This window comes from Gopherus flavomarginatus, chromosome 14, assembly GCF_025201925.1.
Source record: "Gopherus flavomarginatus isolate rGopFla2 chromosome 14, rGopFla2.mat.asm, whole genome shotgun sequence".
Lineage (NCBI taxonomy): Eukaryota > Metazoa > Chordata > Testudines > Testudinidae > Gopherus > Gopherus flavomarginatus.
Window position 1 is genome coordinate 20775612 of NC_066630.1, and position 15250 is coordinate 20790861.

At 42.1% G+C, this 15250-nt stretch overlaps 1 protein-coding gene across 4 annotated transcripts in view; it reads left to right on the forward strand.

The window, feature by feature from the left end:
* The window catches only part of CEP89 (centrosomal protein 89), a 129382-nt gene extending 118511 nt beyond the window's left edge, over positions 1-10871 (forward strand). For all 4 annotated transcript variants that reach the window (XM_050923068.1, XM_050923069.1, XM_050923070.1 and 1 more), the window contains one exon: positions 7574-10871. In XM_050923068.1, coding sequence (XP_050779025.1) covers positions 7574-7817 — 244 coding nt within the window. In that variant the 3' untranslated portion in view covers positions 7818-10871. The remainder of the gene's footprint in view (positions 1-7573) is intronic.
* Positions 10872-15250: the final 4379 nt, after the last annotated feature.

Sequence of the window (15250 nt, forward strand, 5' to 3'; positions counted from 1 at the left end):
CGCCTGAGGTAAGCGCAGTCTGGAGCCCACACCCCCTCCCGCACCTCAACCCCCAGGCCTGAGCCACCTCCCGCACCCAAACTCCATCCTGGTGTCAGCACCCCTTCTGCGTCCCAATCCCCTACTCCAGCCCTGACACCCCCCCTTGCGGCGGGAGTTGAAGATGTGTACCCCTGACAAACCCACAGCTTGTGACAGGGGTTGGAGCCAGGACCATGCGTTCTCTGCCCCTTCCCCATGTGTCCCAATATCTTGTTCTTGCAATCTGGTCACCCTAGGTCCCTTGCAAAAGAACCCATAAGACTGATAGGAGCCACTCCTGCTCCAAGAGAAGTAGATTGGAGCAACAATGAGATTCACCAGATACCCAGGGGAGAACTGGGCCATTGGCCTATGTCTCCCAGTACAAAGGCAAGAAATCCCTCCTACTGTACCGTCAACTGCCATGGTGGCTAGTGAGCCTGGTACCAACACAAGCTGTTTCAGTGATGCCTGTTTTAGTGCCTACAATCCCACAGGCATATGAGGCAGCGAAGGCCCATTTTGTCTGCCCCTGATTTGCCACTGATGCAGGAGTCTGCAGGGCTGCTACTACCTTTGTCTCTTTCCAGGACCTCAACCTTTTCAGCACCGGACACAGAATGTGCCGGCACCTGGGCAAAGGACACAATCTAAGACTGCCTCATCTGCATCTTCCACCACCTAAATGCACTTTTCATTGGTCCCGAGACAGTCTTCAACATTGGCACCGGTACTAGGGCCTTTGTCAGCCTGGGTGTTGATGCCAGGCTATGCACTGCCTCCAACAGAGCCTGCTTCTTGAGAAACATTCACCTTACCGACTGCAGTACCACCACCAGTACCAACCTTACCTCTGCCCAGCTGGGAGTTGGACAGATTGGGTCATCCAGTAGCCCTGCCTGGTTGGGCTCCTTTTATGCCAAATGATTATTTGGAGGGCCCCTCTCAGTCTGGGTCAGACTTCTCTAGCTCTTCTTAATCCCTGCCAAGCCACAGAAAGTCCAGTGAATCATCCAGGCTACTTTAAGAGGGACAACCTTGGTACCAGGATTTGTACCAATCACACAGCAAGGAGAAGCCTGTGCAGCCTGAGACATTTTGGCCTCCAGTGCTATATTAGCTGATGTGAAACCCTTCATAGATTCCTAGATCTTCCAGATCTAGAGCTCCACCCTGTTCCAGAAGATCCTCAGAACCATCCACATCAGAACCTCATGTACTAGAAGAACAACTAGAAGCTCTTCCTATTGAGTAACAAGCCAAACAAGATGAGCTATTGTTGGAGGAATGAGCTCTGTCTTAGGGGATGTCTACACTACCCGCCGGACCGGCAGGTAGTGATCGATCTATTGGGGATCAATGTATCTCGTCTAGTGTAGATGTGATAAAATCGATCCCCGATCGCTCTGCTGTCGACTCCGGAACTCTACCGCAGTCGAGAGGCGGAAATGGAGGCCAGGTAAAATCAACCTAAAATACGCCGAAGTTGCGTATCTTAGATCGACCCCTGCCCCCCAGTGTAGACTTAGCCTTAGAAGGCTACTTTGACTGCAGTCAATTTATCCTTGCCCTCCCCAGAGGACTCAGTAGTCGCAGGCTTATCCTCACAATCTCAGAATTTGCTTTGAAGAATGGCCTCTGCGATTGTTATACAAGCCAAGTTTTTACAGGAGAATACCCACAAGCTGTTGGATATTCTTCAAGGTGCAAACTTAAGAAGGGTAGCCTCCCAATTAATGAGGCACTTTCCAAGCCAGCAAAGGCCATAGGGAACATATCATTGATGGTTCCTATAGGATTTTGGGCTCTGCAATTGTAATGCTATATAATTATGGTATAACCCCTGACATACAGCAAACTACAGAAGACCTTCCATTTGATGGGCGCTTCCCTTTTTTTTGGCTACAACTGATGAAACACTGCATTCATTTAATGACTCCTGAGTGACCCTCCAATCCTTGGGAATTTATGCCCTGGTGCCCAAGAAAAAGACATAAAACTCTGCATATCCAATACTCTCAGCAATACTATAGACACCCTTTCTACCAGCCTAGACAAGTTGACAACCCAAAAAAGGAGATATAGACCTCAGAGAAAAAAGTCCTCTAGCTTAGGCTCCAATCTGTGGAAAAATCTGCCTTTAAGCTCTTCACTCAGGGGACAGTAGGGTGAGAAGTGGGGGTGGGGGGAATTTGGGATGTGCTGGGCTGCGGCAGCAAGAGAAAGAGGCGACTTTCCCCAGCTCCAAGGCTGTGGCTGCTGGAGAGAAATGGCTCTCCTTCCCAGCTGCAATTCGGGGGCTGCCGCGGTGGGTGAGAGAGGGCACATCCATTGCATTAGAAAGGTAAAACTATTGATATTAAAATAAGAGTTGTGTGCTTTTATCTGTAGAACAAAAAAAGTTTATTATTATGGGTTTTTTTATATAGTGCTTTTATCCAAGCGCTTTACAATAGTTAGCGAATGGTACAAACAACATCTGGAAAGATCATTAAGTGGTCCACCAAGACCCTCAGCAATTTTCAAGTGGTCTGTGGAAAAAAAAGTGTGAGAACCACTGGTCTAGTCTATTTTACAAGTTTTATTAAAGTTACAGTTAAAGTTATGATTACCCAAGCATATAGAAATTCCATAGAGATCTATACATGAGTTACAAATATACTTATACTCACATCCTTAACAATAGTGTTAGGGTCTGATGGGTCTCTCATAGCTTAGTCATCAGCAGAGGGATGGTTCCTACTGGAGTCTCCCAGAGGGAGCTCAATTTTCCCATTCTGGGCATCCCCCTTTTATAATATGATTCTGTCTATACCTACATTCTGCTTATGTCCATACAAGTGTCAACCCTCTTTTCTCTTATTGGTCTGTGTCCCCTGGAGACTTAAGCAACCCCAGTTTTCTAGGCTGTGTAAGTTCCCTTTGTTCTCACTAGCATTGACACACAACTTGTATCCCTTGGTTAAGATATATGGCTGAGACAGATGCGCCTTTACGGTATTTTTATGATCTAATATTAATCTGGGTAATTTTGTGCAATATTATCACTTGGTACCTCTTTTCCCATAATTTAGGGCATTGGGTTATTCCTCGGTCATTTATGTCATAATTCTTGCCTCCAAGGCCTAAAATAGCTAAGCTAAGGTCTTGCAGGCCTCAACCTACAGGTTTTTGTGTTTCAGCTTGTCTTTCTCATGTCTAATACTCGGTTCCTCTAAATACTGATCAATCTTATACTCTTATAACCCTACAAATTAACTCTTATTAATATACAATGAATATATTAATTATAACATCACACAATAAAATGGATAATACACTAAAATCATTGGCTGCAGTCTCACCCATCCACCAGGGCCCAAGTATGCCTCAGGTTGCTAGGTCACATGGCTGCATGCAAATATATGACCATGCGGGACTCCAAGTTTGTCCTCTATAAGCATGGCTAAAGTCAGTTTACCGGCCAAGCAGGCATCATCTGGACAGGCTGGTCCAAGCTACCCCTGTAGTCTTACATTCTGTGGAATGGTGGACAGACCAGGACAGCATAGGAATCTTCCTCTCCCCCCCCCCCCCCACACACACACCTTTTCCAGTCCCCTTGCAATGAAGGCAGTTGTAACCAACAATTCTACAATAGGCTAAGGTGCTCACCTGAATAGTTCATGGGTGCAAGGAATACAGACAGACCAGGAAGTGAGGCTTCACATTAATGTCCTGAAGCTACAGCAAATTTACAGAGCTTCCCAGGCCCTTCTCTTGTCAAAGATTCAGCAGTCCAGATTCTAACTGACAATACAACTGCCATGTATTATCTAAATAGACAGGGGGGAAGAGTGGAGGGGGGGGAACGACCCACTCCATACAAATGTCAGGAGGTGATAAGCCTCTGGAAATTATGCATCAAGCAGAACATCGCTCTGATGGCAACTCACTCACTTACCTGGTTCCCAAAACTAGCTGGGTTTTCATTCACTCACAAGTGGTCTCTCAAAAACAGCGTGCTGCAATTTATTTTGTAGATATGGGGCATCCCCTCAGTTGACCAGTTTGCTACAAAAGACAACAGAGGCACAATTTATTCTCTCTTCCTCTCTCTCTCTCTCTCACACACACACACTCTCTCTCTCTCTCTCCCCGCCCCCACAACTTCCTGCAGGGCTCAAGGATTAAATATTTAAGAAGCAGATACTTGCTTAATGAGATTTGTTAAAGCATTTTATCTGGAACACTTTTCCTGAAACACAGGAATGATTTCCAGCCTTCAAATCTCTCCATACAACCTTCATTTTTGGCTTAGTTCACAATTAACACAATCTTGCAAAAGAATTGAGATATGAAAAGGTGCATTTCAAGGCTTGTTTTACATTGCTCTGTGTGGTATAGGGACAGCATCTACTCTCCAGAAATCCCCTTCACTAGGAGTGAAGGCTTCCATGTGTGCTCCAGAGAGACTGGAAGTGTCAGAGAAGGAGTATTTTTTAAACACTTGGCACCTCCCTATACCAGAATGAATTCATAAACCCCCTTTTAACACACAGTTTTAATTCTAAGTCAGATTTGGGCCAAGTGGCTACAGAGAGTCAAAAATATTTAAGATGTGCTATTCTCCCCACCCTGAGTAGTGTCAGGTCAGTTATTTATTAATGTTTCACATTTCTACACTATAAGACCTGTCATACTAAAGGAATTTAACAATACTTAGCTGCTTCTATACAAACACTGAAATCCAACCACTGCTAGAGAAAGCCAGCACACAGTCTTCTGCACAAGAGCAAAGAGAAATTTGGCCAAGGACATTCCAAAAAGTACCAAGAGATTTCCTAAGAAGAGGAGGGCCACGCACATTTACCTCATTCAGAGAGCACACAAAGGAAGACACAGGTTTCTGCCTAACCGTATGAAAAACAGTCACACACAGTCTTGTTTATTAAGTTCTCATCCAAAAAGACCCAGCTGCATGCTACTCACATTAGGTATTTGCTGTAGTGCAGCTTGCATTTCAGCAAGAGAGAGGACTGCAACTAGCATTCAGCATATGCAAATATCTGCATGTACCTGGAAAGACTAAGAAAGGTCTTGATGCAACAATCCATAAAACACTGATTTTATTTCCGTTCTGAGGTGGACTCAATCTCTCTCATAAAAGCAACAGAAAAAAGACACAATAATGGTCCTGTTGAAATTTCTGCTATACCTCAGAGACAGCCCCACTCTCTTCACCTCCTATTCACCAGTGGGGTCGGGTCATACTGTACTTCCAGAAGCAGTTCTTTAAAAAAAGAAAGTCTCGTGTAGCCTTAATTGTTTCAGTTTCACAGTTTTCTTCAGTACTTCTGGTTACTGTTTAGGTTCCTGCTTTTGAAGTGGGTTTCATTGTCTAATTTGGGATGGAAAGCAGCATTATCTTATTAAAACAAAAGTTTTTAACATTGTCTAGTTCTTAAAATCTGTCTCATGTAAATAATGTAACATTCTGCCTTTCTAAGCAGCTAGCACTCTTTGAATCCCTTCCAGCTCTTAAATTTTGCATTTTCTCGCCCTGGTTCAATGCTGTTGGGAATGTAGTAAGTATCCAGGATCCTCTTTCCCTGTAGTCTTAGTTCCCCCCGAATATCTTTTGCATGCAGTGTGAAGTTCCTACAAATGTCAGCAAGCTTCTCTTTTTTACCGACCTGGCCGAATAATGAGCAGGGCCTACAACAGATCTACACGGTACAAGAGTCATTTTCACTAAGATGATTTCACCCATTTCTGAAGTTCCAAATACAAAGGATGGAGTGAAAGAAAACACAGAAATGACACAGTGAGAAGAGAGGCATGGCAGAGCAAGGGGAGCAAGAGAGATTAAGAAGGGCAGAGCTGTAGGCAGGGAAGGATAACATAGTGCCTTGGTTTGGAAGGCAAGAGAAAGCTAGTGACGAGATTTCAAGAGTGGATTTAAGGCTTGTGTGTGTGAATGGTATATACATGCTGCATGTGTGTACGTAGGAGAGAGAGGTGGTGTAGATTTAAAATGAACATTGGATCCAAAAAGAAAAATTCAGAACATCTGAGAATGGCATTGCATATCAGCATATGGGCAGCATGTAGATAGATGCACAATTGAGTAGTACAATTAAGTGTTATGATGCTGAAATAGCTTTATTGCCATATTACAGCTGGTCATATGCTTTATCAGCTGAAAGTCACACAGATATTTATCACAAAATTAAAAAAATCCTAGTCAAATACAAGGATTCTAACTTTCACACATCAGTATTTATGCCAACTTATTCCCTTATTTACAGGCTGATCTAGAATGCATTAATCTGAGATCACATGGGTATACAGGGAATAGAAGAGAGCCACTTGCTTTTCATTAAGCTAGTAGGTTGTGAGCCTATCCAAAAGCATATAATGCCAAATAAAAACCACAGTGCAGTTATAAAAGCCAGCCACTGTACAAGACCAGAGGAAGCCTTAAAGGTACAAACGGATATCAAATCACAGCCATTTTCATTCAGTTGCCTACTGACAAGACTGTGTGCGTTCTCAGCAGATGTGACAAGAAGGGAACTGAGTCAAATTCAAATTAGGCAGCACTTGGAGAGTAGTTGTATGTGAGTGAGGTAACTCCGTGAAGTGCAGTGCAGGAAGTCGTCAGCTCCTTTCCTTGGTAATGGAGATATTCTAAAGATACCATCTACCAGGATTCTCATGCTTAGCATCCTAGAGCAAGTGGCAGATAATCATCATGGCTTGTTCAAAGGGTTATTTTATCAAAGTGTCAACATTAGATTAAGTTGTCCCCAAAACCAGTCAATTTAAAAAAAAAACAGCAGTATGTGCAATGAAATGGTCAGAAGTGGCTTGATGGAAGCCTATGCATCGGTGCTCAAGAGCCGCTGGGATCTATTCGCAGGGCTAAGTGCGCTCTGCAGGTGATGCTACTGGATGCCTAAGGAAGTGGGGTAATATCTGCATGAGTGACTTTTGCTGGCAGATTCTTTAAACATCCATAGAGTTTCTTTTCTCTCCCCTACAGTACAAGTGCCATGTTCATAGCTGTCCAGAGAGGGAGCAAAATCAAGCATAAGTGCAGACATGGGCTTGACTTCTCCCTTCATTTATGCAAATACAACTATCAGCGACTTAAATGGGGAGTTCTACTGGTGTAACAGGAGAAATTGACCCATGATATTCCCTAGAAATGGTGGAGGAATAAGGAAGAACTGTTTTGACCACAGGCTAGTGCTTTGAGGGGGATCCATATCCATGTGCTGGGAAGGACTGATGCAAAATAGTGTGTTTCTTACAATATGTTATTGCATGAGCCCAGAACTCATGTCTTGCTTCTAATCACATCCTCTCTTCCTAACCTTTTAAAATACTTAATGTGTTTTTTAAACACAATGGAGACCAATTCAATTAAAACACTTCAGGTACTTGAAGACGTGTATCATGCAATTACACTATTTGTTAAATGTTAAAGGCATATACTGTACAAATGAACTTTTAAACTAACTGAATTTGAAATCAGCATCCTCTTTTTTTATTTTTGTTCTTTCAGAGAAGTGGAAGGTGAACTTGAAATAGTTTGGGAATCTACCTCCAAAGAGAACCGGAGAATGAAAGAATTCTTGCATAAATCTCTGGAGAAGAAGAACAACAGGTGGAGCACTGTCCAAGTTTATGAATCATATTTAGATGAAATCTCTCAGAAGGACTTTATTTCTGGATATGATTTTAGCTACTGTGATGTGAAACCACCATCACCCACAAAAAATCAAAGTAAACAGGAACCTCCCTGTTAAGGACAAAGGTGCCTCTACATCTTGCACAAGAAAGGATGATCCCAAAGAAACAAAAGAATAATCATTCAGATGTAGAGCCAGACTCTCCTCAACCACAAAATATGTTACAACAAAAAAGCATTTATGCTCTTTGATACTGATATATACATTAACTGGAATTGATAACAGCATATTCTCGCTCTCGTAGAGTTATATTTTTAATATAGATTTTAATATTATTGATGTCATCTGATAAAAGGCCACTGCTAATCCAGTAGAAATGTAGTATAGCACTAGTCACAACTCTAAAGCTGGCAGTACTTATCAAATTAAAGGGATATATAATTGCAGAGCTTGGCATTTTAATTGCCAGATTCACAGAGCACATAAATCCTAGGGTTAATATTTCCTATTCACTTGTTTTGTAGCAGAGACTCTCTGCTAAATAATGCTTATGTTTTTATATGGTTTAATTGAAATGCTAGCAGTTTTCATCTATAAACGATCTCATACAGTAGTTTAAGTATCCAAAACGTGGAGATTTAATCAAAAAATACATAGAAAACATCTGCAATGTCTAATCTTTATTTCACTGTTTGTAAAGCACTTTAATATACTTGGATGCAATGTGTTACTATTAGGATTGATTGTCTTAAAAAATCTCTGCCCTCTATCTGGAGAAAGAGAGAGGAAGTGCCAACTGCGTAAGGAATTTGGGGACAAGGCAGGGCAAGTTAGTGGCACCACATCCCCTGCTACCTCACAGACATCCAAGTGGGAGTTAGTGCTGCTTGAATCCATGACTGCTTATGAATAGCTATAGAGGGACCCAACCAGTAGCAGCACGTTTCCTGATGGAGTTGTGCTGCTAAGGGGATGGAAAGTCAGAAGAGGCATGAGACATTCCCAGGATCAGGCGGCTTTGCCCTCTGCAAATTCAACAGCATCTGAAACCACTTCCCCTTTAAGAGAAAATTTGCAGGGAACTCCTCAATTTTTTCTGCTCTAGCTAGACCCCTTCACAAAGGGCATTGCAGCAGGAGGAAGTCTATGATCTTTCTGCAATTTTTAGCTTGCTGCCTAATTTTATTACCCTAGCTAAAGAACTGACAGCTGTTTGTGAACTGAAAACAAAAAGGTGAAAATAATACTTCTTAAATGTGTAAATCTACAACATATATAATCTCATAATGCTTGTTGACAGGAACTAAACAGCAAAAATAAAATTAGGGAAACAAAGGTCCCTTAAAATCAACATAAAAAACGAAAATGTACTCCAATTGGTGTGGATCTGGGAGAGAGTTCACTTATTTAGTAGAGTCTTCTACTTCACATTAAGGGCCTCACTTAGGAAAGCATTGGTATTCAGGAAGGAGGGCTTAAACAAGGGTGAAAAGAAAAATGTACAAGCAGCAGAGTTTACATGCCAAAATAGAGATGAACCACAGACTCCATGAAGTCCAATAGCAAAGCCTTTAGTGATTTTACATGTAAGGTGCTCAGATACTAGTGAGGGTGGACATATTGAACACTATGGGTATGTCTACACTCCCAAAAAACCTCTAGGCAGCATGTCTGAGAGACCTAGTCAAGTGACTTGGGCTCATGCTATGGATCTAAAAATAACAGTGTAGACACTGCCTCTTGGGCTGGAGCTCAGGCCTCTGAGACCCGCTCTGCTTTGCCCGGTTTCAAAGCCTGAGCAGGAATGTCTACATTGCTATTTTTAGTCCCATAGTGTGACCGCAGTAAGCCCAACTCTGTTGACCTGGACCTAAGACTTGCTACTGCAGGGTTCTGGGGTTTTTTTTGCAGTGTAGACAGGCTTGTTGCTCATACCCTAAGATAGGGTGTGTGCTCTGTGTCCCATTCAAGTCCATGAGAATTAAACGCACGCTCGAGTGATTTCCTGAATTGGGGTCTAAAGCGTGCAAAATCACTAAATTGCAGCAGACTTGTTACCAGCCCAGATACTTTTATCTTTACTATTACATTTTAGAGCTTTCAGTTACAAAGACAGAATTATCATCTCCCTCTCCCCCAGACACCTAACTACAAACAGGATAATTTTTTTAAATTATCATGTTTTTGGGTTCAATGGCTGTGACATAACAGTAAAATTACAAAAGCCTAAACCTAATAAGATCAAGTAATACACCAGACAAGGATTGAGAGAATGAGCTAATAATATCTAATATTTTCATTTAGACTTTCACTAGATCTTGTAGCCCAACCACTCCTGTTTCTCTGAGGTCTTGGAGGTGGCTATGTTAATTTGAGAGGCAATACCCACAGTATCAATTCAGCTGTTATACAGAGAAGAACATTACAGACTATGTACATGCATAATTCTGCATCTAATATAGTAGACAAACTTCAGTGTGCACAAATGGACAACTTAGACATGCACATACAGTAATTGTGCATACATATCAGAGAGAGCTGCACACAATTTTTTTGCATAGCCTTGTACTTCACAGGTTTTAAAAAATCAGATACTGTGCATCAGATTTTTAAAAATGGGGGCACCTGAATTTCCCATGCACAGTATGAGTGCTCAGGCGAAGAATAGGAGAGATTACACACTTTTCAGATTTTAATTACCTGTTTGCATCTGGCTGGACATTTTAGGTTCCTTCTTTGGAAACCCTGCCCTTCTTGGCTTACATCTAACAGATCAGCATGAACTACTCCAGTTATAACTGGTTAGAAACTAGGGGTAAGATTTTCAAAGTCACTCAGTGTTGGCCTAATTCTGGTGCCAATGAGGTCAAAAGTAAAACTCCCTCTGAGCCCACCCTAGAGACACACTTCCACCTCCCTCCCTTTCCTTCTTTGCTGTGTCTCCTTTCCTCTGTATAGCTCTCATTTTAGGCCTTTAAAACAAACTTTATGTGCCTTTATGTATCTTCACAATGTAACTTTCTAGCTTATTGAACATAATCATAAATACTTGCATGACCAAAGGCTGCACTATATGTCAAACATTTCTAATATGTAAAATTTAATAAAAATATTCTTTAAGAAGTTCTCATCCTGTGAAATTCTCTCAAATAAAATTTGCATTGGATTAAAGGAACTCAGAAAACGTGATGGCATATTCCCATGTGGGACCAATCCCGCATTCCGTGCATACCAAAAGCTCCCAAAGGCACATGGGAATTATGCATGTAAAGGATTGGGCATCCCAGATTGTTTTGATGAGTATGTTGAAATACATATTTTTAGCCCTAGAAAGTATATAATATGTGCAATTAAAGTGCTGATTAGTTGAAGAGTTTATTTGAGTTTTAAAATCAAACCAGAGATGTTGGAAACCCTTGAGATTAGAGAAATTTCACAATGAAGAGTAAGTAAAAGCATCTTGGCTAGAGTGCACAATATAATATGGAGTTAATACAAATAGAATTAATGATTAAAGGGATATTTCTGCTGCGAAATTATGAGTTATGAAAGAAACCAGTAATTTTCTTCTATTTTTTGCACAGCTTAAAGTTGATTTCCCTCTAAATCTCTCACCAGTGAAAAACAAGTATTAGACTCAATTTGTTTAGCTTTCATTTCAGAATACTTTATATTTAAAGCCTGTTTATAGGTAGAAAAATAATGCAGTTTATTGTGAACTGTTGGTCTTAGGACTAGACAAAGAGTGCATTTTGCATTTTTATGCAGAAAGCTATTACTTTGAAAGCATGTTATTTTAGTTCAAATCATTTTATTCTGAATATCATTTACATTCAGATGGTATACTAAAATACAGTAAAAAAGCCAAAATAAAAAATATACAAGATCCTAATAAATAACAAAAGCTGTAACATACAGGTTAGAGTTGGCTATTAGGCAGTACAGCCAGTTAAACAAATACTTCATCCAAAAGTCATAAATAATGTTGACTAAAACGAGTCCCTGACTGAATTAGCATGATAGTGGTTCACACCAGAATTAATGCCAAGTCCCAGTCAAAAGCCTGAAAGCCTTTAAAGATTTCCTTAACTTCTAGGGAAAGCAAATGAGCCACTGGAGACAAAAGTAAGTGGACAGATTCTGGATTTTTAGCTGCTCACGAGTCCCCTCCAGCGCCAGAACACTTAACAGTCATGTAATTCCCAGTGGGTGCAGTAAGAGTATTTTATTGTATCTGTTATTTCAGAATGACAGATTTAATTCATAACCAAACACAAGACAGAGAAAAAAAGATCAGCACCAGGAATTCATTAATATGTTTTGTCTACAAAGTGAAGCCCTCCAAAAAGCAGGGTGTATTTTTAACTCAGAAGAATAAAATACGTTTTTTTGCTTCCAGTAGTAGTGAATTTAAAAATAAGCAAATAATATACTATTTGAATCAATATTGGCTGTGTGTATGAAGGTGAAAGGTTACCCAGTGAAAAAGGATTGCTGGCACTGGAGCAGCAACCTCTTTCCAAATAGAGTAAGAGGGAAAATAATATAAGGACATAGCAACTTACCATTGACTTAAATAACCCTCCTCAGATTTCTGGCCAGAGCACCCTACATGAGATCTGACGGCATCACTTGGGTAGTAGATGGTATCAGTGCACCAAGCCAGGATTAGACCTATGATCTGCATTCAGTTTCAGGACTTTGCAGGTGGCCTGGCAGATGTGTTTGGTAATATTATTTAGGTACCAATCGGGGCTACAGCTGTCCAGGGAGGACTGGGAGCACCCCCTTTCCTTTACTGCCACAATCCCTGCAATTAAAGTAGCTGATCCAGAAGCTGAACGAAAAATACTTTATGGCATCAGCCTAGTGGTTCAAACACTGAGACACTTTTGCATTGGGGCTCAAAAATTTACTTGAACTTGTTTTAAAATATTTCTTCAGATACCATCGAAAAGTGGTGTTTTAGCTATATAAAATCCAGCCACATAAAGAAAAGGAATAACAAGAGAACTAAAAACCCAGACAGCCATCTGTATCAGTTAGTGTTAAAAATATATTTCTAAGATTTTTCACTTCTGAAATCAGAGATCTGTATCTCATAGTGATCAAATTGTATGCTGTGCCACGTGGCATTACAGATGACGTTAAACAGGTGATAATTCTGTAGGAAATAATCAGTATAAACCAGCTGGCCTTACTGTTTTACTAAAATGCCCCCTAAAAATCACACTTCAGTTGAAACACTTCATAAAGCTTACAGGGTATTTGTTTGAACATTACTATCCCATTTCTCCACCAGTTCTAATGCCACATTGAAAGAGCTTCTTGTTTAATCCTGTTTATTATGAATTTATAGGTGATCAAGATTATGATTAGTTTTCCCACAGCAATACGATATCAGAAGATTTATGTGGTTCTACTTACAGCTCAGACGTAATCAGATCCACTTTACAGTTTATGGGCCAAATGCTCAAGCACTGGAGCAGTTTGAGGGGCATCACTTTTGCAGCTCCCTTATTGTCAAGCTGCAGGGTAGAGCTTGGCTGGCATGCCTCTTTGCTCCAGTTATTCCTGGATGCTCTACATCCTGTTTCCCTTAGCTAGTACTTGCCCCCTTACATTTATATAACATAATTTAAACCAAAGTGGGAAGAGGAGGTTATTTACCTGTAACTGGAGGTTGTTTGAGATGAATGGTCCTTATCTCAATTCCAAACGTGGGTGCACATGCACGCCATGTGTCAGAGCCAGAACCATTCTGTACCAGTGTCTGCTGATCTGCACGTGTGTTATCCTTGTGTCCGCAGCTGAGACTATAAGAGGCCATGTGGGTTGACCCTGCTCCAGTATCTCTTTTACAACTAAGCAGCATAGTCCATAGCACAGACAGATACTGGAATCCAAATAGGGACCACACACCTTGAAGAACCTCCAGTTACAGGTAAATAACGTCTTCTTCAAGTTATGGTCCCTATATGGATTCCAAACATGGGTGAGTAGAAAGCAGTCATCAGCATAGAGGTGGGTGTGAGGATTTGCAAGAAATTATAGACTGCAAGACAGCATGGCTGATGGCTGCATCCACTGCTGGAGTGATGATTTTGTGAGAGGTAAAGGTGTGGACGGTGCTCCATGTGGCTGCTCAGCAAACGTCCTGCCAATGTGATGGCATGCATCCACGCAGAGTGAGCTGTGACTTCAAGAGGTGGAGGTATCTTGGAGAGAGTAGCATTCGTAAATGCAACAGAGATCTATTTGGAGACGCATTGCGAGGAGAAGGCTTGTTCTTTGCCACGTTTGGCAATGGCAATGAAGAGCCTGGATGAAGTGTAGAAGGCACAGATGTGTTGGAGGTAGCAGGCCAGTGCACAGCCGACATCAAGAGAGTGCAAGGTTCTGGCTCTGTGAGAGGTGTGAGGTTTGGGATAGAAGTCCAGGAAGTGGATGCACAGGTTGCGGTGGAATGCAGACACTACCTTAGGGATGAATTTGGGGTGCAGGTCTAAGGAGCAGTTTGAGTTGAAGAAGGTGGTCAAAGAGAATAGCAATGGATATGGAGTCCAGCGGGTAATGGTGGCAGTGATCCCAGGTGGTTTCCATTTCGCTTGATAACAGGCCTTGGTAGACAGTCTTCTGTTGTGCATGAGGACCTTGTGCACCAGGGTAGAGCATGCTCTGTTTATTTGCGAGCTGCATTCAAATACCAAGCCATGAGTGGAGTGTGGTGCTGGAGATGTACCTATGCCTGGGTGAGGAAATCCGGATGTGCATGGAGGCAAAGCGGGGGATGAGCGGAGAGACAAAGGAGATCTGTGAACCAATACTGGTGAGGCTGAAAAGGGGCTATCAGTATGACCGTTGCTCAGTCCTGGTGAATCTTGCACAGGACCTGGGGGAGCAGGGCAATGGGAAGCAAGGCATACCGAAAGTTGCCCTAGGAGACTGCCTCCACAATATCCTCTGGAGCAATAAAGGGGGAGTTTATGGTTCTCATTGGTCATGAAGAGGTCCCAGTAAGGGGAGCCTCACCTGTGGAAAATGGAGTGCAAGGTGGGACTGTGCAGTTCCCACTTGTGGTCTGTGTAGAAGAACCTGCTGAGCATGTCCGTCAGGGAGTTGTGGGCATCCGGGAGATATGCAACCTGTGGATAACACTGTGCTTGATGCACCAGTTTCAGATATAGACAGCCTCACACAGAGGGAGGGAGACTTGGCACCACTTTGCTTGTTGATATAGACTACTGCAGACATATTGTCGGAGAGCAGTTGAATGTGATGGGATTGTATGAGGGGGAGGAACACCCGACAAGCAAGACAAGTGGATCTCATCTCCAAGATGTTGACACATCCTAGCTTCTCGTGCTGTCCAGAGGCCCTGGACTTTGTGACCATTCAGGTGGCCGCCCCAGACGGTGAGGTAGGCATCCACTGTGAGAGTGGAATTGGGGTTTGGAGGTGTGAAGGGGGTGCCAACTAGGACTTTGGACAGTTTGGTCCATCACACAAGGGAGGCCAGAACAACCCGGGGAAGCACAATGGGTTTGTCC